The 23,255-nt window shown below is 40.2% G+C and overlaps 1 protein-coding gene across 1 annotated transcript; it reads left to right on the forward strand.

Annotated features, from left to right (window-relative positions):
* The first annotated feature begins 1,111 nt into the window (after window positions 1-1,111).
* CUNH10orf53 (chromosome unknown C10orf53 homolog) lies at window positions 1,112-22,671 on the forward strand. The gene is made up of 3 exons (XM_027857976.1): window positions 1,112-1,208; window positions 21,356-21,475; window positions 22,607-22,671. Exons 1-3 carry the CDS (start codon window positions 1,112-1,114, stop codon window positions 22,669-22,671), a joined length of 282 nt encoding a protein of 93 aa, XP_027713777.1.
* The last annotated feature ends 584 nt before the right edge of the window (window positions 22,672-23,255 follow it).

Here is a 23,255-nt window from a genome sequence, read left to right on the forward strand (position 1 = left end):
CTACTTAGGCTGAAGGGGAGTAATGTATAAAGTTGGAAAGACACTCATAAAGGGCCTTAAAGGTGAATGGGAGAAACTTAACTTTGATGAAGGAGATAATGAGGAGTGGTTGTAGTTTCTTGAGCAGGGAAGTGGCCCTCTCAGAACTGCTCTAGAAGAAAATCTCTGGCAGGTGTGTGGAGGATGGACTGGAAAAGGGGCTCAAGCAGAAGACCAACTGGGAGGCTATTGCCATAGCCAGGGGTGTTGGCACCCCCCTACAGCACACAAAGCAAGAGACTCAGAAAGGAAAAGTAGACTTAAGCTTCGGGAAACTCTTCTACACTCCTCAGTTTTTTGTTGTTGTTCAGTCGAGTCTGATTCTTCATGACCCCATTTGGGGTTTTCTTGGCAAGGATACTGCCAAGGTTTTCCATTTCCTTCTCCAGCTCATTTTACACATGAGGAAACTGAGGCAAATTGAGCTATGTGACTTGCCCAGGGATACAGGGCTACTAAGTGTTTGAGGCCAGATTTGAATTCAGGTGTTCCTGACTCTGAGGCTCATTCCACTATGACACCTAGTTGCCTCACCCTCTTCAGTTAGACCACATTCACTTTTCTAACTGCCTGGTCTTGAACCAGGTCCACTAAGAACGCAGGGGCTTTTTTCAGAAAAACCCTTGCCAAGCCGGTCCGTGTGGCCTCCCCTTGTTGGGTGAGTCCCGGGTCCACAAGAGGCCCATTATCTGACCCCACCCCTGCCCCCGACTTTCGGTCACCACAAACTTCATAAGCCCCCCTTCTATGACTTCATTAAGCAGGCCCAGGCAGAAATGCGGAACCGGGCCCAGGCCCACGCCGGAGCTTGGAAGTCCCGCTCCTGTCCAGTCACCGGATCCCATCACACTCCTCCGGGGCTCCTCTCCAGGGGTCTCCTCCCACAAGCCCTCATTTGTCCTTGGACTCCCCCTTTCCGCCACCGCCAAGGGACCGGAAGAGACTCCGCCCCTAGAAACCTCTGCCGCGCCCACAGGGCGGCCATTCTGTCCCCAGCCCCCCCCACCCGGCCGCGGCCCACGCACAGTCCGCGTCTGCGCCTGCGCCTGCTCCTGTGCCTGCGCGGTCCAAGATGCCCAAGAGAGCTCTCGTCTTCTTGCGCTACGGGCCCTACCGCTCCTTGAACCTGACAGTGGAACACCGCACCTTCCGCCTGCGGGGCCTGCTAAGTGAGCGCCGGCAGGGGGCGCTGCGGGACGGGGGGGGAAGGGTTGGGAAGGAGGCGGGGCCCAACCTGCGGGGGGCGGGGCAGGACGTCCACGTGTTCCCAGGGAGCTGGAGGCCGGGAAAGTCGAGGTCGAGTTCTTCTGCCTCCCACAACCGCCGGGTGGGGGCCCCGGGCAATGCATTTAGTCTGTTTGCCTCAGTGCCCTCATCTGTAAAAATGGAGACAGTGATAGCTGCCCCCTCCCCCCGTTGTTGTGAGGCTTAAATGAGATAATAATTGTAAAGCTCTTAGCACAGAGCCTGGCGCACAGTAGGTGCTGTATAAATGCTTGTTTCCTTCCTTCGTCCTCACCCCTCTCTTCCTTCTTTCCTTTTCTTCTTCACTTCCTTCCTACCTTCTTCCCTCTTTCTTCCTCCCTCGCTCTCTCCCTTCCTCCTTTCCTCCTTCATCCTCCTTCCCTCCCTCTCTTAGTTCTTTCCTCCCTCCCTCCCATCCTTCCTTCCTTCCTTCCATCCCCCCTTCCTCAAAGGACAGAATAAAAAGAAATGGGTAAAAGTTTCAAAGAGGCCAATTAGTTATGTGTGAGGAAACTTGCCAACAATTGCTGCTGTCCCAGAGTGCAAAGGTCCGCCTCGAGAACTGTGGCTTCACACTCAGAGGCTGGATGAACAGTCTGGTGTGGCGTGGGTATGGTGTGAGTTGGACTAACTCCCCACAGAGATCTCTTCCAGCTTGATGATTCTGGGATTAATACAGCAGTGTATCTACGCTTTCTCAACCTGTGTGATTCTTGTCTTATATCTTTTCAAATATCCTTCATGACGAACTCCCTCAAATTGATAGAGCCTCCTAGGATTTTTTTCCTTATCAAAACCAGTTCTTCCATTCAATCAGACAAAAATTTAGGAAGTGCCTACTACGTGCCGGGCACTATACTGAGTGCTCAGAATACAAAGAAAGGTAAAAGACCGCCCCTGCTTTCGAGGAGCTCACGTTCTCAATGGATTCATTTGAAAAGAATTTATTTACTAATAATAACTGTAAGTCATTTCTGTAAATCATATGGTGATTTTCTAAGTGCACATCTGACCATGTCATTCAGTTACTCAACAAACATCAGTGACTCCCTATTACCTCTAAGATCAAATTTAATCTCCTCCATTTAGCTTCTGAAGCCCTTTACAACTAGTCAATAACCTATATCAATCAATTTCCCACACTCTGGTCTAATACAGCTTGAGTGGTCTTGTCAATGGAAGTGTCAAAGAGGAGGTACATGAGAGAGGTTATTGTGATGGTACGCACGGAACCCAATAACTGATTAGATGTGGCAGATGAGGGGAAAGAAACAGACAAAAGTGACTCTTAAGGTTTTTTAGCTGACACGAGTCAGAGAATGGCATTGCCATGATAAGAAGTAAAGAAGTTAGAAAAGTCTTCAGAGGTAAGATGATCAATTTAAGATACCAAAGTAGTAATGCCCACGGGGTGAATTTAAATTGAGAACTAGAGAATTCTGGTCAAGATGATTGCCTGAACAAAGGCAGGCTGACCAGCTCCCTTACACCTACTCCACCAAAACCTGAAATTTCTCCCAGAACAAATAATGATTAAGAAATCCAATCAAGAAACTAAATCTAGTCCAACCAAGAAGCTAAAGTAAGTGACTTCTTCTACCCCAAAATTGTACTAAAAGGGATTCAATAGCCCATAGATTATTGGAAAGGGGACCTCCAAAAAAGCCAGCACCCAAATACGCAAACAAGGCAGCAGCCTGTACCAGAGATGGGTCAGAAACAAGGACAGCCTGTAGGGTTCTGTGTCCAGAGGCAGCAGAAGTGGAGGGCTTCCACTAGAGAGCCTAAGGATGATTCAAAACTGACAGCAGGGATCTCAGAAGCCCCAGGAAACAGCAGTGACCAGTGCCAGCATGGCTTTGATTGGGACACCTCAGGACACTGAGGTTCCTTGCACTCTGCCTTGAGATGCCATAGAAAGCCCTGAAGATCCAGCACTCTGGACCTCAAAGATCAGGAGAGGGATGCTAACCCTGGAAAGTGGGGATCAGCCCAGGGACCCAGGGGACCTTGGGCAAGATGAAGCTGGCCCAACCTTCCCACCCAAAAGTTCAGCATGGGATAGAGCCTGGCCATGGCACAAGGCCCTAATTTAGGAATTAAAGAAATGAATAAGAGGCAGCTAGGTGGCGCAGTGGATAGAGCACCGGCCCTGGAGTCAGGAGTACCTGAGTTCAAATCCGGCCTCAGACACTTAACAGTTACTAGCTGTATGACCCTGGGCAAGTCACTTAACTCCAATTGCCTCATCAAAAAAACAACAACAACAATAAAAACAAAACAAAACAAAAAAAAACAACAAGAAATGAGTAAATCAAATGGGCAGCTAGGTGACACAGTGGATAGAACTGATCCTGAAGTCTGAAAGTTGTTCACTTGTTTTCGGTTGTGTCTGATTCTTCGTAACCACGTTTGGGGTTTTCTTGGTAAAGATATTGGAGTGGTTTGCCATTTCCTTCTTTAGTTCATTTTACAGATGAGGAAACTGAGGCAAGCAGGGTTAAGTGACTTGCCACGGATCACATGACAAGTAAACATCTGAGGCCGGATTTGAACTCAGTTTCCTTCAGTTTCCTCATCTGTAAAATGAGTTGTAGAAGGAAATGGCAAACCACTCCAGTATCTTTGCCAAGAAAACCCCCAGTTGGGGCTACAAAAAGTCTTACATGAATAAATAACTGAACAACAACAAACCAAAGAAAACGCAAACAGTAGTTTTTTAAATGGCCAATTGCAGAATATAAAATAATACTGCATAACTCATCAGCCTTTCTACATATTACCGACAAAACCCAGCAGCAATAGATAGAAAGATTCCATTTAAAATAACCGTAGACAATATAAAACACTTGAGAGTCTACCTGCCAAGACAAACCCAGGAATGATATGAACGCAATTACAAAATACTTTTCATACAAATAAAGTCAGATCTAAACAATTAAGAAAATATCAATTATTCAAGGGTAGGCCAAGCCAATATAATAAAAATTACAATTCTGCCTAAACTAATTTACCTATTCAGTGCCATATCAAACTTCCTAAAATTATTTTATAGAGCTAGAAAAAATAACAAAATTCATGTAGAAGAACAGAAGGTCAAGAATATCAAGGGATTTAATGGGGAAAAAATGCAAAGGAAGGGGGCCTAGTAGTACCAGTTCTCAAACTATCTTATAAAGTGTCAACCATCAAAACTATCTGGTACTGGTTAAGAAGTAGAATGGTGTATCCATAGAATAGATCAGGTACACAAGACATAGTAGTAAATGACCATGGTAACTCAGTGTTTGATAAACCCAAAGACCCTAGCTTCTGGGATAAGAACTCACTACTTGACAAAAACTACTGGGAAAACTTGAAAACAATATGGCAGAATCTAGGTATAGGCCAACATCTTATACTGTATATCAAGATAAAGTCAAAATGAGTACATGTTTTAGACATAAGGGTTGATATTATAAGCAAATTAGGAGAGCGAGGTATAGTTTACCTGTCAGATGTATGGAGAAGGGAAGAATTCATGACCAAATGAGATAGAGAGCATTATAAAATGTAAAATAGATATTTTTTATTATATTAAATTAAAAAGTTTTTGCACAAATGAAACCAGCACAACCAAGATTAGAAGGAAAACAGAAAGTGAGGAAACAATTTTTACAGCAAATAACTCTGATAAAGGCCTCATTTCTCAAATATATAGAGAACTGAGTCAAATTTATAAAAATACAAGCCATTCCTCAATTGACAAATGGTCAAAGGATATGAACAGGCAGTTTTCAGATGAAGAAATCAAAGCCATCTATAGTTATATGAAGAAATGCTCAAAATCATTTTTGATTAGAGAAATGCACGTTAAAACAACTCTGAGGTACCACCTTAGACCTATCAAATTGGCTAATATAACAGAAAAGAAAAATGATAAATGTTAGACAAGATGTGGGAAAATTGGAACTCTAATGCATTGTTGGTGGAGTTGTGAACTGATCCAACCATTTTGGAAAGCAATTTGGAACTATGCCCAAAGGGCAATCAAACTGTGTATACCTTTTGATCCAGCAATGTTACTACTAGGTCTCTATCCTAAAGAGATCCTTAAAAAAGGGAAAAGGACCTACATGCACAAAAATATTTATAACAATTCTTTTTGTGGTGGCAAAAATTTGGAAATTGAGGGGATGCCTATCAATTGGGGAATGACTGAACAAGCTGTATATGAATGTAACGGAATACTATTGTGCAATGAGAAATGATGAGCAGGCAGATTTCAGAAAAACCTGAAAGACTTACATGAACTGATGCAACAAGAAATGAGCAGAACCAGGAGAACATTGTACACAGTTACAGTTACATTGTGTGATGATTAACTATGAATGAATTAGCTCCTCTCAACAATACAATGATCCAAGACAATTCCAAAGGACTCACGATTGAAAATGCTATCCATATCCAGAGAACAAACTGATGGAGTCTAAATACAGATTGAAGCATATTATTTTCACTTTCTTTCTCTATTTTCTTGTTTTTTTTTCCCTTTTGGTCTGTTTCTTCTTTCACAACAAGACTAATATGAAAATATGTTTTACATGATTACACATAAATAACCTGTATCAAATTGCTTATTGTTTTAGGAAGAGAGGAGAAGAGGGAGGAAGGGACAGAAATTTGGAACTCAAAATTTTTGTAAAAATGAATGTTGAAGGGGCAGCTAAGTGGCGCATTGGATAGAGCACCAGCCCTGGAGTCAGGAGGCCCTGAGTTCAAATCCAGCCGCAGGCACTTGACACTAGCTGTGTGACCCTGGGCCCGTCACTTAACACCATTGCCTAACCCAAAACAAACAAAAAAGAAAGAATGTTAAAAATTGTCTTTACATATAATTGAAAAAAATACTATTAAAAATGTAAAAAATTTAAAAATTGCATCCCTAGAGATCCCACCAAAAGAAAAAGAGGTTACCTCTATAACAACTTATAGGCAGGGATTTAAAGAAAGAAAGTGGATTTTCCACAAAGACTACATGAATACCTTAGAAGAAATAAAGCAAGAGATTTTTTTTAAAGAATGAAATAAAAGCTCTAGTGGAAAGACTTTTAAAGAAGAATATATAACTTAGAATAGAAAGTAGCAGTCCTGGCTCAACTAATGGACTTCCTGAAAACTAGGGTAGACCAAACAAATCAATGACTTTATGAGATAGCAAGAAATATTAGAATATACAGGATATATGATATCAAAAACAACCAATCAAGAAAAGAGGCCAAAGAGAGGTAATTTAAGAATCATCAGACTCCCTGAAAGCCATATTTTTTTAAAGAAATGGACATTTTATTTAAAGAAATCATAAATAAAAGCTGCCCAGATCTATTAGAAACAGAGGGCAAAGTGAAGAGAGAGAATCTGCCAATCACTTGCAGAAAGAAAGCCTGAAAGGAAAAATCTAAAAGAATGTTTTAGCCAAAGTCTAGAATATACTTAAGAAAAAATACTGCAAGCATCCTGAAAGAAGCAACTTAAGTATCACAATCAGGATCACATAAGACCTAGAGGTTTCTCCTATAAATGAGAGGAGATTTTGTAATACAATAGTCCGAAAGTCAGAAGACATAGGTTTATATAACCAAGAACAGCTTATCCAGGAAAGCTGAATATAGTTTGGGGGTGGGGAGACAGAGGGAGAAAGGAAGGTGAATTGATTTTTAATGAATTAGAGTAATTTCAAACATTAATGATGAAAAGAACAGATCTCAGTAGGAACTTTAATATGCAAACACAAGAGTGAAGAAAGACTTGGAAAGGTAAATTTATTTAAGCAATTGGAGGGGGCTGTATAATGATGTGCTAACATTCTAATAGAGGGAAAAGAAACAAGTGTTCTTTCAGAAATTGAATGTCTTCAAAAAGTATTGGGGGAGTTAAATAAGAAAAACAGAGAATGTGTGGGTGGATTGATTCCATTCTGAGAATTTGAAGATAAAAGACATACATTACTGTAGAAAGAAGGAAGAAGGAGGTGAAACTTGCCACAGTTTGGTGTAGAAATATATCAGACTCAAGAGGGAAAACAAGAATAATAGGGGCAAGGGTAGGGATGGGAGAGTTAAGAAGAAAGATAATCCCAGGGAGGGAAGTGTTGAATGCAAAGCAAACTTCTGGATCTTGAAGGGGGATTGAAAAGAAAAGAAATTGAATTAAAAGAACTAGTCTAATAAATGCTGCACCAGTTGTGGCATATGAATGTAATAGAATATTGTTGTGCCATTAGCAGTAACAAAGACAATTTCAGAGAATCCTAGATGGTATGAACTGATCTAGAATAAAGTAAGCAGAACCAGGAGAACAATTTTACAAAGACCAGATTGTGAAGAACAACTTTGGAAGACTTAAGCACTCTGATCAATGCAGTAGCCATTGCATGCATTCCAATCCAATTCTTTTTTCTCTCTATACTATCTCTCTTGATAATCACATTCACTCCCTCCCATGGCTTCTCCCTTTGTTCCACCTCTCAAATCTCTCTCTCTCTCTCTCTCTCTCTCTCTCTCTCTCTCTCTCTCTCTCCCTGTTAAGCTTCAGACCTTACATCTTCAGCTGCATAGAGTATGTGCATACCTGAATGCCCAATCAACACCTTCAACTCAATTGATCAATTCCTTAATCTCAGTTCACTCCAAAATTGAGCTCATTATCTCACCTTCTAAAACTTTTCCTTCATCCCACTTCATCATTTTTGTCTGCAGTACCAACATTCACTCTGTATTTCATGTTCACAATTTTGGGGGTCTTTTTTTTTATTCTTCTTTATCTCTGGCTTCTCGTAGGCAATCAACCAGCTGGCAAATCTTGCTGCTTCCGTTTATACAACCTTTATCATTCCCATTTCCATCATCTTGTAACAGGTCCTTAATATCAAATTACCACCTGCCTAGAATGTTGCAAATCAGTCTCCTAATGGCTCCTCCTGCCTCCACTCTTTTCCTTTTCCAGTTTGTCCTTCATTCAAATGCCAGAATAATTGAGTTGGCAGAGATGGCCTAAGACTGAGAATTAGCAGGAAGAGAACAACATAATCTCCAATAGGAGAGGGATTCCAGGTTGGATTAGAGAGCAATGCTGAAATAACTAACCATTGGTCAAGGTGGAACATTGAATTAACTGAAGACAGAATGTGAATGATAGACTTATCAAGAGACCAGACATCACAATGAGCAAGCAAAGATCAAGAGAGAGAGATGGTAGGACAGGAGATTGTGATGAAATATGAAATGGATATTTAACAAGAAATATTTGCTCGTTTCCCTGCCTGTGGCTTTTCTTTGCCTAGTTCACTTATCTCCATCAGCTAATCCACTAATAGTTGCCAGTGGGAACTGACCCTTGAAAACAAAATCCACTCTTATTCAACTGACAGACAAAGCAAATCACTCTTGTTTCCCTTGGTGCACATCAGCAGTGGCCATTAATGACAGCGGTGGTTACTTCTCCCACACATAGGGAAAGAAGAGAAATCTCCCTGTGTCTACCTTCTAACAGTGACATGTAAATTACTGGCAGAGGGTGTGAAATAACTTTTGCAAGGTGTTCCAAAGAATTTTTCTATTTTTGTTCAGTTAGCACAAATCCTACTTAAAGAATGAGGTGTCAGGCCTCAAAGAGTCCTTCCTTCTGTGGGGGGCTTAATAGCTTTAGGTTGATTCATCCAGAAGTTTAGCCAGAGCTTTTACAAGTATTCCATTTCAGGGAAGAAATTTATCTGGCCTTTCTTTTCATATCCAACCTGTAGCAACTATTGAGAACTTGAAAGATTGCTCCTCAGTGGATAGTCATGACATTTAAAGAACAGTGGCACTCTGATTAATGCTTAATAACTTGTTACCTCAAGTTCCTGTTATCTTGCCAAAGAATAACCTTCCAACCCTGTGTCCATTCATTCCTAAGCAGATATAAAGATGGTAGACCTTTGCTGTTGTTCAGTTGTGTCTGACTCTTCATGACCCCATTTTGGGGTTTTCTTGGCAAAGATACTGGAGTGGTTTGCTGTTTCCTTGTCCAGCTCATTTTACAAATGAGAAACTGAGGCAAACAGGGTTAAGTGACTTGCCCAGGGTCACCCAGCTAGTAAGTGTCTGAGGCAAGATTTGAACTAAGAAAGATGCGTCTGCCTGACTCCAAGCCTGGCACTTTATCCACTCCCCGCCCCCCCAGCGGCCCATGATAGACCTTATGAAGGTTTAAAATAGGTTCTCTTCCATGATACTGGTTTGTTTTTTTTTTAGTAGCTGATCAGCTTATTCTTGAATGTCTGTCCACCAGCAACAGATTTATAGGATCAGAAATTTTGCACCCTTTCCCCCTCTTGAAGATACCTTGTATTACCTTGTGTAAATATTTTATCTACCTAGCTGTATACATGTTGTTTCCCTAGCAGAATGTAAATGCCCTATGGATAAGGATCATTACCTCTTCTATCTTTGTATCCCCAGTGCTCATTATGGTGTCTACACACAATAAGTGGTTAATTAATGTTGGCTGAACTGAATTAGAGCAGGCAGGGACCTTCCAGATTATGTAGTCCAGAGGTTCTTAACATAGGGTCTGTGGACAGATTTCAGGGGGGATTAGTGAATTTGGATGTGGAAAAGATCACATCTTTATTTCTATGTAATTGTTATAATCCTATGTATTTTATTTTCAGCATTTTAAAACATTATTCTGAAATGGGGTCCATGGGTTTCACCAGACTCCTGAAGTGGTCCACAGTACACAGAAGGTTAAGATGCCCCAGTCTGTTCCAACACTTTCATTTTACAGATGGGGGAACTGAATCCCAGAGAAATTAAATTTGTGTGTGTGTATAGATAGATAGATAGATAGATATAGATATAGAATAGTAAATAACAGAGCTAAAATTAGAGCTTGTCTATCACATGCCCTTTCTACTACACAATAGTTATCTTTCAGCATCTCCTCCCCACCCGAAAAAAAAATCCCCAAATACTTGGTAATTGTATGGCTCACTGTCACAAAATAGAGTATTTGGAATTGTTCAGAGCTTTCATTATGTTGGAGATTCTCTGATATATGATTTTATAAAAGATAAGGTAGGGAATAGAGAAGGTACTTATAAACATTTTTTCATACTGTGCTCTAATTTAGTTTAAAAAAAAAATTTAAACCTTCCAGGCTTGGTTTTGATTATTCTACAGGTTAAATCATGTTTGCCATGTATAGAATGCTCTCTTGCTTTAACATGAAAAGCCCGTAATGATGCTGGTGTGATCATTATTCCCCCACCCCCCCAACAGGATAATCAGAGGGTGGTCTACTCTATATTTTAATTCCTTCAGACCCTCATTACTGCACATCAAATGAGAGTACATTTCCAAGGGAATGACTCCAGTCACTGTAGGCAGCCACAAGGGGTCATGGAGACAAAAGGGTAGACCACCCACTTGCTACTTCCAGATATAATAGTACCTCTTCTCACCCTGTGCTGTTGGCACTATTAGAACCAAGGGTGTGTAAGCCCACAGGAACCTGTGCCTACAAAATCACAGTAGCTATACTTGTTTGTGTTTAGGGCAGTTTAAAAAATAGAAACTACTTTAATTCAACAAACATTTGTTAAGCAATTACCATGTGCAAAGTACTATGCTGGTGCTTGGAGTACAAAGACAAAGATGAATCTGCCAGAGAAAGTAGCTTACAGTGTAGTGGGGGGTAAAGGGGGAAAGAGTGACATATACAAAAATAACTCTGATGCCAAGGGAGAGTGATAAACACAAAAGAAAGTTCCAATCTGTGTACTGTGACCATTTTGAGTCACATATAATGATAAGATAATGATCAGCTGGTGAGAAATCAAGAAAAGCTTCATGGAGGAGATGGCATCTGAATTGAAAATTAAAAAACAGGAGGGACTTCCACAGATGCAGATGGGTGTGGTGTACACAGCACCCCTTCTAGCATGTTGATTGGCATGAACAAAGCCATGGAGATTAGGGAAAGGAGCAGGACAAGAATGGAGGACATAGAAGAATCCAATTTTGATGAAATGTAGAATTAACAATAATAACTAGCATCTATATATATATATCTTTCAGGTTTGGAAAGCAGTTTACAAATAATTCATTTTATCTTCATAAAAACTATGAGAGTTAGGTGCTTTTAGTGTCTCCATTTTATAAATAAGAAAACTGAGGCAAACAGGGTTAAGTGACTTGCCCAGGGTCACACAGCTAGTGAGTGTCTGAGGCTGGCTTTGAACTCAAATCAGGTCTTCCTGCCCAAGTCCATTGCTCTATCCTTTGCCAAAAAGGGCAGGTAGACAACAAGTTGTAGTGGTTCTTGAATGTCAGGATCATAAAGGTAGGCATTACAAAGTAGTAAGGGGAGCTACCAAATGTTTTAGAATAAAAGAGTGATGTGATTAGAGTAGTACATTTGGAAGATTATTTGAACTGTGGTGTGAAAAGCAGTTTTGAGAGAAGAGAGACTAGAGGCAGAAAAAGCAAATATGTCACTATTTTAGGAGAAAAGGGATGAAGATGTGAACTAGGATAGTTTTCATAAAAATGGAGATGACAAACATGAAGGATAACCCTCTCGTGGAAGCATAATCAATAGTACTTGGCAATTGATTGTATGTTGGGGATGGGGATGGGGGTGGGATTGAGGGAGAGGAAAGACTAAAATATAATGGCAGGAGGAGTAGTAGTAGTAGTAGTAGTAAGCACTGGCTGGATCCTTTAACTTCTGTCTGCCTTGGTTTCTTCCTCTGTAAAATGAGGATAACCTCCCAGAGTTGTTGTAAGAATAAAATGAGATATTTCTAAAGAACTTTGCACTATATAAATGCTAGTTGGTAGTAGTAGTAGTAGTGGTGGTAGAGGCAGTAGGAGTAGTAGTAATAGCATTAGTAACAGCAACAGTAGCAGCAGCATTAGTAGTAGTAGCAGCAGGAGTGGTAGCAGTGTAGTAGTAGCAGTATTAGTAGCATCCGCAATAGCAGTAGTAGCAGTAGTAGCAGCAGCAGCAACAGTAGTAGAAGCAGTAATAGTAGCAGTAGCAGCTGATTGTGATAGGAACCTATCACAAATGTACCAAAGAAAAAGGCCTTGAATTCTTTCAAACAATATTTTAAAACAGATTTTTTTTATCTCTTTTGGTTTTTCATTGCCAACATTTCTCCCTGTATGCTTCTTCCTCTTCCCTCCCAGAGTGACATCCCTTATGATGAAAAATTTTTTTTTAATTTTTTTAAAAAAGAAGAGAGAGATTTGAGAATCATCAGCTTAGAGATGGTCATTAAATCCAGGGCAGCTGATGAGATCACTAAATGAAGAAATATGGAGGGAGAAGAGAAGAGAGACCAGGACAGAAACCTGAAGGACACCTCTCATTAGAAGACGTGATTTGGAGAAGGATCTGGTAAAGGAGACTGAAAAGGAGGGTTCAGATAGGTAGGAGAAGAGCCAGGAGAGACTGGTGTCCCAAAACCCTAAATAGAGAGTGCAGTGGAGAACTCAGGCCAGCCAGGTGACAAATAAGGAGGAGGATCACAAAGCTAAGAAGCTTCAGAGGCAGAAATCACTTGGTCCTGACTCTAAGTCCAGTTCTCTGTTCAGTATGCTGCCAGTCCTTTGTAAAGAAACGTAAAAAGAATGACATCCTATTTCAAGCAAAGCTGGAGCTCCCACTGGAAAGTCCAAACCCTCACAGGGGCTCAGCATTGTGGAACCTGTCAGTCCATGGACATCAACATCAGAAATGTGAACCCACAGGGCCTCGAGGTTGCTCCAGCTAGCAAGTGTTAACTTGTTTAACTTGAGGATTCAAAGAAAGGTGAAGTCTCACCTTATCTAGACAGCACTAAAGGAGTGGGGCTACATTCTATAAAAGAGGTGGATCATCCTGATCAGAAACATTTCCTTGAGTGGAACTGAGTCTCTTGATCTCAGTTACTGCAGGAAAGAAGCTCCAGAGAGAGAAAAATGACTACCAATATGGAAATAGTCCAGAAACTGCAGAGTGAAATCACCTGTAGCATCTGTAGTACCTGCTTTTCTCAGCCAGTCACCATAGACTTCGAACACAGGTTTTGCAAGCATGTCTCTCCAGGAGCTGGAGAGTGGGAACCATGCCTTTCTCTTCTGATTGCAGGCAGGTTTCCCATGTCAGAGAACTCCCAGTGCTTGATATGAGTCTGGAAAAGCTGACCAACATGGGTAAGCAGGTAAGCAGCTCAGCTCCCTTTGTTTGCAGGGTACTGAGCCAATGTCCCACTCATGAGGAAGCCATCAAGTTCTTTTGTGAGGAGGACCAGACATTACTCTGTGTGCCCTGCTGCCAAAAGCCACAGCGTGGGGCTCACAACTCTCCCATGTAGAAAAGGCTGCTCCTGATTATGGGGAGAAGCTCCAGGAGATTCTGAGCCACCTGAGAAAGGATTTTGAAGAAGCCAAGAAACTTCTCTCTCAGGAGGAGGAAGAGATGGAGAGACCTTTTGTTGGTCAGAGTTGGATGATTCCCAACTGCACCAGTTCCTGATAAAGGAAGAATATCAGTGTATAGAAAGGTTGAAGGAAGAACAAAGGACCAGTAAGGACAGAATATCCAGGCATATCCAAACCCTTCAGGAAATCATGCTACAGCTGCAGGAATCAAGCCACAAACCCAACATTGAGCTACTGCAGGATGGCAAGAAGCTGTTGGGAAGGAGTGAATCAGTGTTGTCCCAGAGGCCCAAGGCTGTCATCCCAGAGCTGAGAGAATATCCCATCGCTGGGATGATAGACATCCTAACAAATTCAGAGTGGACATCGAATGCATCCTGAATCAGCCAATTCCTATGTGACTGTTTCCGAGGGTCTGAAGAGTGTGAGGGCTGGAGAAGGCTGGCAAGTGGAGCCCAACCATCTTGAGAACTCTGCTTGTCATTATGTCTTTGCTGAGCAGGCCTTCAGCTCAAGCAGGCACTACTGGAAGATGGACGTGACACAAATACCTCAGTGAAAATTAGGGATCCATACCACCGACTTGAGGACAAGGTGGGGAAGGAGCCCTGACTCACATGCGTCTCTTTTCCTACCTTGCTGTGTGAAGAAGGAAGATCATTACTATTTCCAAACCTATCCTGGATCCTTAAACCATCAAGTGAAAGGCCCTGTGCCTGGTGTCGGGGTATACCTAGAACATACTCTTGGCACTGTCCTATTTTACAGTGTTCTCCAACGCTCCCTCATTTATAGATTCTACCCTACTTCATTCACAGAGTCTATCAGGCCCGTCTTTTCTCCTGGCCCTCCACCTCCAGGAACAAAGGCTGGTCCCATGACCATCTGTCCAGTGGACTCTTATCTTTGTGCTTGCTGCTCTTCATCTGTCTGAGCATTTCTCCATGGAGGATTTCTCAACTTACCACCAGGCTGCCTGGCTGTGGTCCTTCAAGGGTACCACCATCCCTCCTGTCATCCAGGCTCATAATCTAGGTCTCTTCCTTGCGTCCTTATTATTTCACCATGCACCCCCCTCTTCCAATCTGTTTCTGTCTTATCAATTCTGCCTTCAAACCATTATTCATATGTGCCCCCTTCTCTCTTCTGACACTGCCACCACTCTGGTGCAGGCCCTCATCACAACACTCCTGGACTATTACAATAGCCTGCTACTTGTTCTTCCATCCTCAAGTCAGTCCTCATTCCAGACCATCCTCCACTCAGCTGACAAATTGATTTTCTTAAAGCTCAAGTCTGAATGTGTCATCCCAAAATTCAATAAATTCCAGTGTCTCCCCACTACCTCCAGGACTAAATATAAAATCTTCTGTTTGTCCTTTAAAGTCCTTCGTAACCTGGCCGCTTCCTACCTTTTCAATCTCTTAAACAATTTATTTCCTTCTATATACTCTGTGATTCAGTGACGCTGGTCTCCTTGCTTTTCTGCAAACAAGCCACTCCATCTCCTGACCCCAATCATTTTCTCTGGTTCTCCTCCATGCCTTGAATTCTCTCCTTCCCTCATCTCTGTCTTCCAGCTTCCCTGGCTTTCCTCAAGTCCTAGCTTAAACTTCATGTTCTGCAAGAAGCCTTTCCCAATCCGCCTTAACTCTAGTTCATTCTTTCTGTAATTAGCCCCAATTTATATGTATGTGTGTATATGTATATGTTCATATTATATATATATGTCCATATGTATATCCATATATATGTATGTGTGTGTGTGTGTGTGTGTATATATATATCCTATTTGTACATAGTTGTTTTCAATCTGTCTCCCTCATTAAATTGCAAGCTCCTTGAGAGCAGGGACTGCCTTTTGCATTTCTTTGTATCTCCAGTGCTTATAGGCACTTGATAAATGCTTATTGACTTGACTTATGTATTGTTTTCCTGACCACTTACTTCATTTTGCATCCATTCATATGTCTTTTCATGCTTCTCTAGATTCATTGTAATATCCTAGTGTTATTTACCATAGTGAGTTTAGCCATTCGCCAATCCATGGGCATCTGCTTTGTTTCCTTGGGCATCTTTTTTTTGTTGTCCAGTCATTTTTCAGTCATGTCTGATTCTTCATGACCCCATTTGGGGTTTTCTTGGCAAAGATACTGGAGTGGTTTGCCATTTCCTTCTCCAGCTCATTCTACAGATGAGGAAACTGAGGCAAGTAGGGTTTTTAAATGCTGCTATAAGTATTTTTGTGTATATGGAGCCTTTTTTGGGAAATGTTCCTCCTTGGAGTCTATGCCTAGCAGTGGAATCTCAGGGTCAGAGGGTATGGAGGCCATTGCTTCTTTTTAAAACTATGTACAATTTTCAGAATTCTCTGTTGCTATCTATCCTTGAGGCTACCCATCTGAAAATAGCTGATGAAACCGATCACACAGCCCCTGGGTGCTTCAGGAGAGCTGTCTCACTAATTGGAATCTTTGCTATGTCACTTTCTGAAGTTTCTCTCTTCAAAATGAAATTAAAATTCTGCAATTAAATATTTCACAGTTGGAGTTGGTTGTGCTGAACTGATCGAAAGATGAAGTGGACACATGCCAGCATTTAGACAGGGCACTTGTCACAGTAATTAAATACAATTAATTGGCACATTTGTCTACTTTTCTGAAAGCAAGATCAAATGAAATATGGGGATTTAAAAAAATAGACAAAAACAGCTGCCTCTCTTTGACTTCTCTTTCCAGTTTAATCACTTAAGAGTACCTTCTTAAGCCTTAGTGAATCATCATCATTTAGCTGAGTAAAAAGTATTAATTTATGAGTCACAGAACCCAATAGAGTGTCATGCACCCAGCAAGTACTCAGTGAATGTCATTTGGGGACAGTCATTCCATTTTATAGATGAAAAAATCTGAATTAGAGAAATAGAACCCCTTGAATCACCCTGGTACGATCATTCAGTGTAGTACAGTAGAGAGTGCTGGATTTGAAATCAGAGGAGCTGAGTTCTAATTGTCACTGCTCCTTATTACCTGTGTGACCTTGTGCAAGTAACATAATCTCTCTCGGACTCAGTTTCCTCAATCTGTTAAATGAGAGCTGGAATAGATGGCCGTGCAGGTTCCTTCCAGTTCCAAAGCTGTGAACATGTGATTTTCTTAGTTGGTGATAGAATTAGGGCTAAATGAATGTAATTTTCCTGACTCATATTTAAATTTATTTAATTTCAAGTAGTGAGTCCCCTGTCACTGGAAGTACGCATGACCTCTTGTCAAGGATATTGTAGAGGGGATTTCTTCACAGTTCTGGCATAGGTTAAAGGGAATACTCTCCCTCCTCATCTCTGCCTTCTGGCTTCCCTGGGTTCCTTCGAGCCCCAGCTTCTCCAGGAAGCTTTTCCCCACCTCTCTTACTTCTAATGCCTTTCCTCTGCTAATTGTTTCCAGTTTATTTGTATGTAACTTGTTTACACATAGTTGTTTGCATGTTGTCTCCCCAATTAGACTGTGAGCCCCTTACGAGCAGGGACTATCTTTTTATTTTTTAACACTCACCTTTTATAAAATTTTGAGTTCTAAATTTTCTCCCTCCCTCCTCTCCCCACTCTGTAAGATGGTAAACAATCTGATATAGGTTATATATGTGCAATCATATAAAACACATTTCCATATTAGTCATGTTGTAAAAGAAGAAACAGTTTGCAAAAAAAAATTACAGTTTGTAAAAGGAAAAAAACACAAAAAAATTGAAAATAGTATACTTCAATATGCATTCAGATGCCATCAGTTATTTCTCTGGAGGTGGACAGCATTTTCCATCATGAGTCTTTTGGAATTGTCCTAGATCATTGTATTGCTAAGAAGAGCTAAGTCAATCATAACTGATCGCTGCACAATGTTGCTGTTACTGTGTACAATGTTCTGGTTCTGCTCCCTTCACTTTGTAGCAGTTCATGTAAGTCTTTCCAGGTTTTTCTGAAATCTGCTGAGCAGGGACTGTCTTATGCCTTACTTTGTATCCCTGATGGTTAAAACAGTGCCTGGCACATGGTATGTACTTAATAAATATTTATTGACTGACTGGATAGAGAGCTGACTTTGATTCCAGGAAGACCTGGGTTCAAGTCTTGACTCTGACATATACTAGCAATATGTGACCCTAGCCAAGTCACAACCTCTTGGTGCTCTACGCAACGTCGCGAGACTTTATGTTGCTGAGAAGGTGCCAACCTTTCTATCTATATTAGAAGAGAGAGTTTTCTCACCTGGAAGTTCACTATACAAAGGAAATAGCAGGCCAGTCCCTATACCCATTGCAATTAAGCATCTACAAGGTACAGAACACTCGTCTAAGAACTAGGATTATATATATATATACACACCAGTTTTTCCTCTTTGGGTACAAAAATGTTCATTCTTTTAAAAATGTTTAAGAAGAAAAAAGATGAAATAGTCCAGTGCCCCTTCAAGTCCACTTTTATTCTCCAGGCATTTTCTATACAAGAGGCAAATATTCAAATATTTCAAATATTAAAATAATCTATACATGTAGAGAGAACAGCAAGGATGTCATCAGACTATCCAGGGGCAGCTGCCACATAGATATAGGATATATATTGTGGTTTTGTTTCTTGAAAGAATTTTTTCATTATTTTTTACATCTAACAAAGGAAAAAGCAAAAAAAAAAAGGGGAGGGTAAGAATTCCAAAGGAATGATTTTAACATGCAAAGCTGTCCCTGGGATTTCTTCTTGACACTTGTTTTCTTTCCCTTCTCCTTCTCTCCCTCTTATACTTTCTGTAAAACTTGAAAATAGGAAACAAAAAAACCCTGAAATGTTGTAAATCATGCAATTAAAGTTGATTACTTATAAATGTGAACTTTCGATCACTGTATAGTCTGTTAAAATTGATTTCTTATTACCTGTTGTTAAATAAACTATGTGAGACAGACAGAAAAAAAAGAACTAGGATGGATACAAAGTTGAAATAAGATATAGTCTTCTGCCCTCAAGGAACATATAATCAAGTATCTAGATAAAGTGAAATATGTATGCTCCTACCCAGAGATGCTAATTTTGTTTTGTTTTTTTTTTTAAAAAAAAGGTACCAGAGTCAGTAAGAGTGTTTCTAAAGTTACATAGCCATCCCTAAGAAGGCCTTTCAGTCAGTTGTTACCATCACTATTGACTTGAAAGGCCATTCAGTATTTGGCACTTCTAAATTTAAGATTAAGTCATTTTTTTAAGGGCAGCTAGGTGGTAAGGATAGAGTTCTGGACCTGGAATCAGGAAGACTCAGATTCTTGAGTTCAAATCTAGCCTAAGACATTTACTAGCTGTGTGACCCTGGGCGAGTCAACCCTATCTGCCTCAGTTCTCAGTCTGTAAAAAGAGTTAGAAAAGAAAGTGGCAACATCTGACATGACTGAACAACATTTTTATTTGAAAAAAAAATACACCGTTAATTTGATAACTATACTGGAATATATAATCACATACACAACACACACACACATTTTGATAAGAAAATAAAAACAAATGTCACTTTCCTTCCCTAGACCTGTCTCTTCGTCTATAAACATAATAGGTTTATTCTGATGCTGAATGAAGTGAGCAGAACCAGGAGAACATTGTGCACAGTAACATCCACGTTGTACGATGACTAACTTTGATAGACTTAACCCTTCTCCGCAATACAAGGATCTAAGACATCTTCAGAAGTCTCATGATGTAAAATGCTATCCATATCCAAAAAAAGAACTATAGTTTGAATGCAGATCGGAGCACACTATTTGCTTTTTTTTTTCTTGTTTTGTTTTGTTTCCTCTTTCTCTATGGGTTCTAATTCTTCCTTACAACATGACTAATGTGAAAATACGTTTAATAGGAATGTATATCTATAGCCTATATCAGATTGTGTGCTGTCTTAGGGAAGGAAGTGGGGAAGGAAGAGGAGAAAAATTTAAAACTCAAAAGCTTATGGAAGCAATGGTTGATAAATCAAAATAAATTAATAAAAAATAAAAATAATAGGTTTAGACTAGACCATCTCTAAAGTTTCTTCCAGCTTTAACATTCTCAGTTTTTCTTAAGTAATCTATCCCTTTGCCTTAAAAAAAAAACAAAACACCAACACCAAACTTTTGAGAGTTTCACTGCCTCAGAAGTCTTATCTCAGCCAAGAAGGACTTAAGAATAAATTAAAGACACTGACACCAATTTACCATCAATTAGAAAAGGAAGAAGGGAGAGCAAGTCAACACTTACGCCCTTATTTCTGCCTAGGTACATGTCGCCTCATTCCTTACTACTTTCTACTTGTCAGTAGCCTCAATGGGAACCCCTGCCTTGTGAGGAAATTCAAGCAGTGTGCATTGGCTACAGATGCTGCCAGGTCCTTTTTCCTTAGCATAAGGAATTTCCAAATTTCCAAAACTGAGACTTGAAAATTTAAATACAAACACATTTAAAACACTTCAGCCAACATTTTTGTAGTATCCTTCAAAGTAGTCTTTTGCTTTAATGTCCTCTACTAGAGAAATATCAAAAGAATGAGATTCTAGTTAACTTTACCACTGACTGTTGTGTAACTCTGAGTGACTCACTGTTCTTTGGTTAATGGGGCTGAAGATTTCAAATACAAATGAAAGTTGCTGATGATGGTACTGGTGGCATCATCTTCCCCAACATACCCATTCCTGTTTCAGAATGAAAATATCAGGAAAAGCGGGATAATTACAAGAAAATATATAGTATTGTATCCTGAAAGTTTTTCCCAGGTGAATAAAATGTAAATTGATTATAAAAAGCATCTCAACTACAAAGTTTGAAGGTGAGAGTGAAAGGGCTGGCGTGTAAGCCTAGGCACAAGAAAGCCTCAATAGGCTCTTAGCTGTCAAAGAGTTCATAAAAGGTCATTTTTCAACAGTTATTATGAAGCTGCTTGGTATTAACTTGGAGAGAAAGCTAATCTCACTCTAAAGCTGGGTTCATAGCCTTTTCAGTCAAGGTTTTTGTTCGGTGCTTCTTAGGACTCTATCAGGATTCAAACTAAGTCTTTATTGATTTTGGCACCAGAAGCTAGGTGTTCTATATGTGTGTTGGGGGTGAAAGGGAGGGTGGATGATAGAGCCTACTGTCAGTTTGGGGAGTCAAGATTTGCCCAATGGACATAACCAAAAAAATAATCCAAGTAATCACCATTAGTTAAGGAATGTTCATTATCATGTTAGATATGAGCCTAGCTTAGTGAATTCAGCAGCCTTGAATAGGCTGAATTGAATTGAATGTTAACCTGAAATAATTTTTGTTGTTTTGTTACAGTTTGGTTTTATTTGTTTTTTGGTGTGTTTTCAGCACAAATATATTAGCTCATTTTCATAGAATGCCACAGCTGGAAGGAGCCATCAAGATCATTGACACCAACTGTCTTATTTTAGAGATAAGCAACTTTGAATCCCCACAAGGGTAGTGATTCACTTAAGGTCGCGTGGACAGCGGTGAGGAAGACCTAAAAGCTGTGGTTTCCGGGCCCTTCCAACCACAGCTCTTTCTACTCACCAATTTGTCATTCATAATAACTTGAAACGATTTCGTTTCACTTGGTGCATTTCCTCTTTTTCAGCTATATTACAAAGAGCCGGATACCCCGTCATTCTACAGCAGATAGATGATTGGAATGCCCTAGAGCTCATGGTGAACGGTGAAGTTGTTTTCCAGTGCAAAATTAGCGACTTGGACTTCGGTAAGTCCCCAGTCAAGACCCGGAGAGCCATTTTCCCTCTTGAAGAAGATCGCCTCTGTATTTATTAACATGGAAATAAGGGCAGCTTTTCCTACTTCAGCATAAGTGAAGGGTCCCTCAGTGTATTTTAAAATCAATGCTAAATTGAAGTGCTTTTGTCACATTGCCAGCACTTCAAAGCCATAATGCATTACAAGCACTCAGAACAAGGTGATAGGAGCTGGGAGGTATCTTAGAGTTCCATCTTCATTGTTTTACACTCTGAGAGGGGAAGTCAATTGCCCAAAGTCACCCAATGAGTTTTAGTAGTGGCAGAGCTGGAACTAGAATACTATGATCTCCTAACTCCTAAACTGAGGCTCTTTCTACTACAGCATACTATGGGTTGCAGTGATTTCTTCCAGAATAATAGAAATTTAAGAGTTTTTTTTTAATGCTTTCTAAAAAAAAAAAAAAACAATCCCAGTTTCTGTGTGAAGACTTCAGATGATTAGTATTGTATTCCCATCCCTATCCTCTCAGATATCCACCGGTTAAAGTCACCTTAATTATCATCATAACTAGCATTGATATAGCATGGCATTGTACTAGGCACTTTATAAATATTAGCTCATTTGATCCTCACAACAACCCTGGGAGGTAGGTTTTATTTATCCCTGAGGCCAAGCTGCCTCTCATGATGCCCCTTAGTACTCATGGCACCCACTCCAGCATATTGCTCAGTGCCTTGCACATAGTAGGAACTCAATAAACATTTGTTAAACTGTCTCTGGCCTCCAAAGGTATAGGTCCATTTGAAAAGCATGACAAGGTTTGCTAGGATAATTAAGGGCAATATTCCAAGGAATATTCTATTATAAACTCAACTGAAGGGCGTACTCTAACATCAGAGATTACATCTAAAGAAATTCTGTCCCAAGACTACATGTGGCCAAACTTACTCATTTCTCAGTGTCATGAGCTGAATTCAAAACTTTGGCAGTCTCGCTATTGGTCTTGCTAAAGATTAGTAAGTATTACATTCATCCTTCTAATTGTTTTTAGAAATCCTTTTTTAAGAGAATTTGAACAGTTTAATAAAATAATACTGGACTGTGGAGAAAACTAACCAATTGAATTTTTTTCCCCTAGGAGGTGATGGCAAATTAGATCCACTGTGTGAAAAGGCCAGGCTAGCAGTGCTGTATGCCTACTAATGAAATTGCCATATTTCCCCATCCATGAGGCATCCCTCTTGGCTTGGAGTAATTCCTAACCCCTGGAATGGCAGAAAATAGATAGTTTGATTGTGGAGATGAAAACAACTTACTTGGCACTTGTCAAGCTGCTGAATATGGCTTGTCTCTGGATGGTCCAAGGTTGTGCAAAAGAACTCCAGGAACTTGGTACAAAGCATTTCTAACCTGGCTACTGGGAAACCCAATGCATCCATCTTACACCACAAATAATAATAATGATGATAAAAACATTGTGCTTCTTGCAGAATCTCTCAACCCTGACCTGTAGAGAGAATGGCTACAATTGTGGACTACAAAGTCTATCTACTGTAGCATTGAACTGAAGGAAAATAATTAAATACTGTAATAACAGCAACCTTATCTCTCAATAATAATGTTTAGTTGCCAGCAGCTGTGAAGAATCTAGTCTGTAGTAAGGAAGAAATTGGATAAGTATAAAAATTAAAGATTTTTGAAGCTAGAATTTAGTTCTTTGCAAGTCTGAAACATAAAACTCAGAATTCTGAGATGCTCCTTTTGCCCCTACAGATTTAATTTAGGGT

Source organism: Vombatus ursinus, unplaced genomic scaffold (assembly GCF_900497805.2).
Source record: "Vombatus ursinus unplaced genomic scaffold, bare-nosed wombat genome assembly UNPS02000749.1, whole genome shotgun sequence".
Taxonomy (NCBI): Eukaryota; Metazoa; Chordata; class Mammalia; order Diprotodontia; family Vombatidae; genus Vombatus; species Vombatus ursinus.

Coding starts and splice junctions, on each gene's coding strand:
- CUNH10orf53 (XM_027857976.1), top strand. CDS start 1,112: ATGCCCAAGAGAGCTCTCGTCTTCTTGCGCTACGGGCCCTACCGCTCC. Junction 1,209..21,355: donor CCGCCTGCGGGGCCTGCTAA/GTGAGCGCCGGC, acceptor CCTCTTTTTCAG/CTATATTACAAAGAGCCGGA. Junction 21,476..22,606: donor AATTAGCGACTTGGACTTCG/GTAAGTCCCCAG, acceptor TTTTTCCCCTAG/GAGGTGATGGCAAATTAGAT.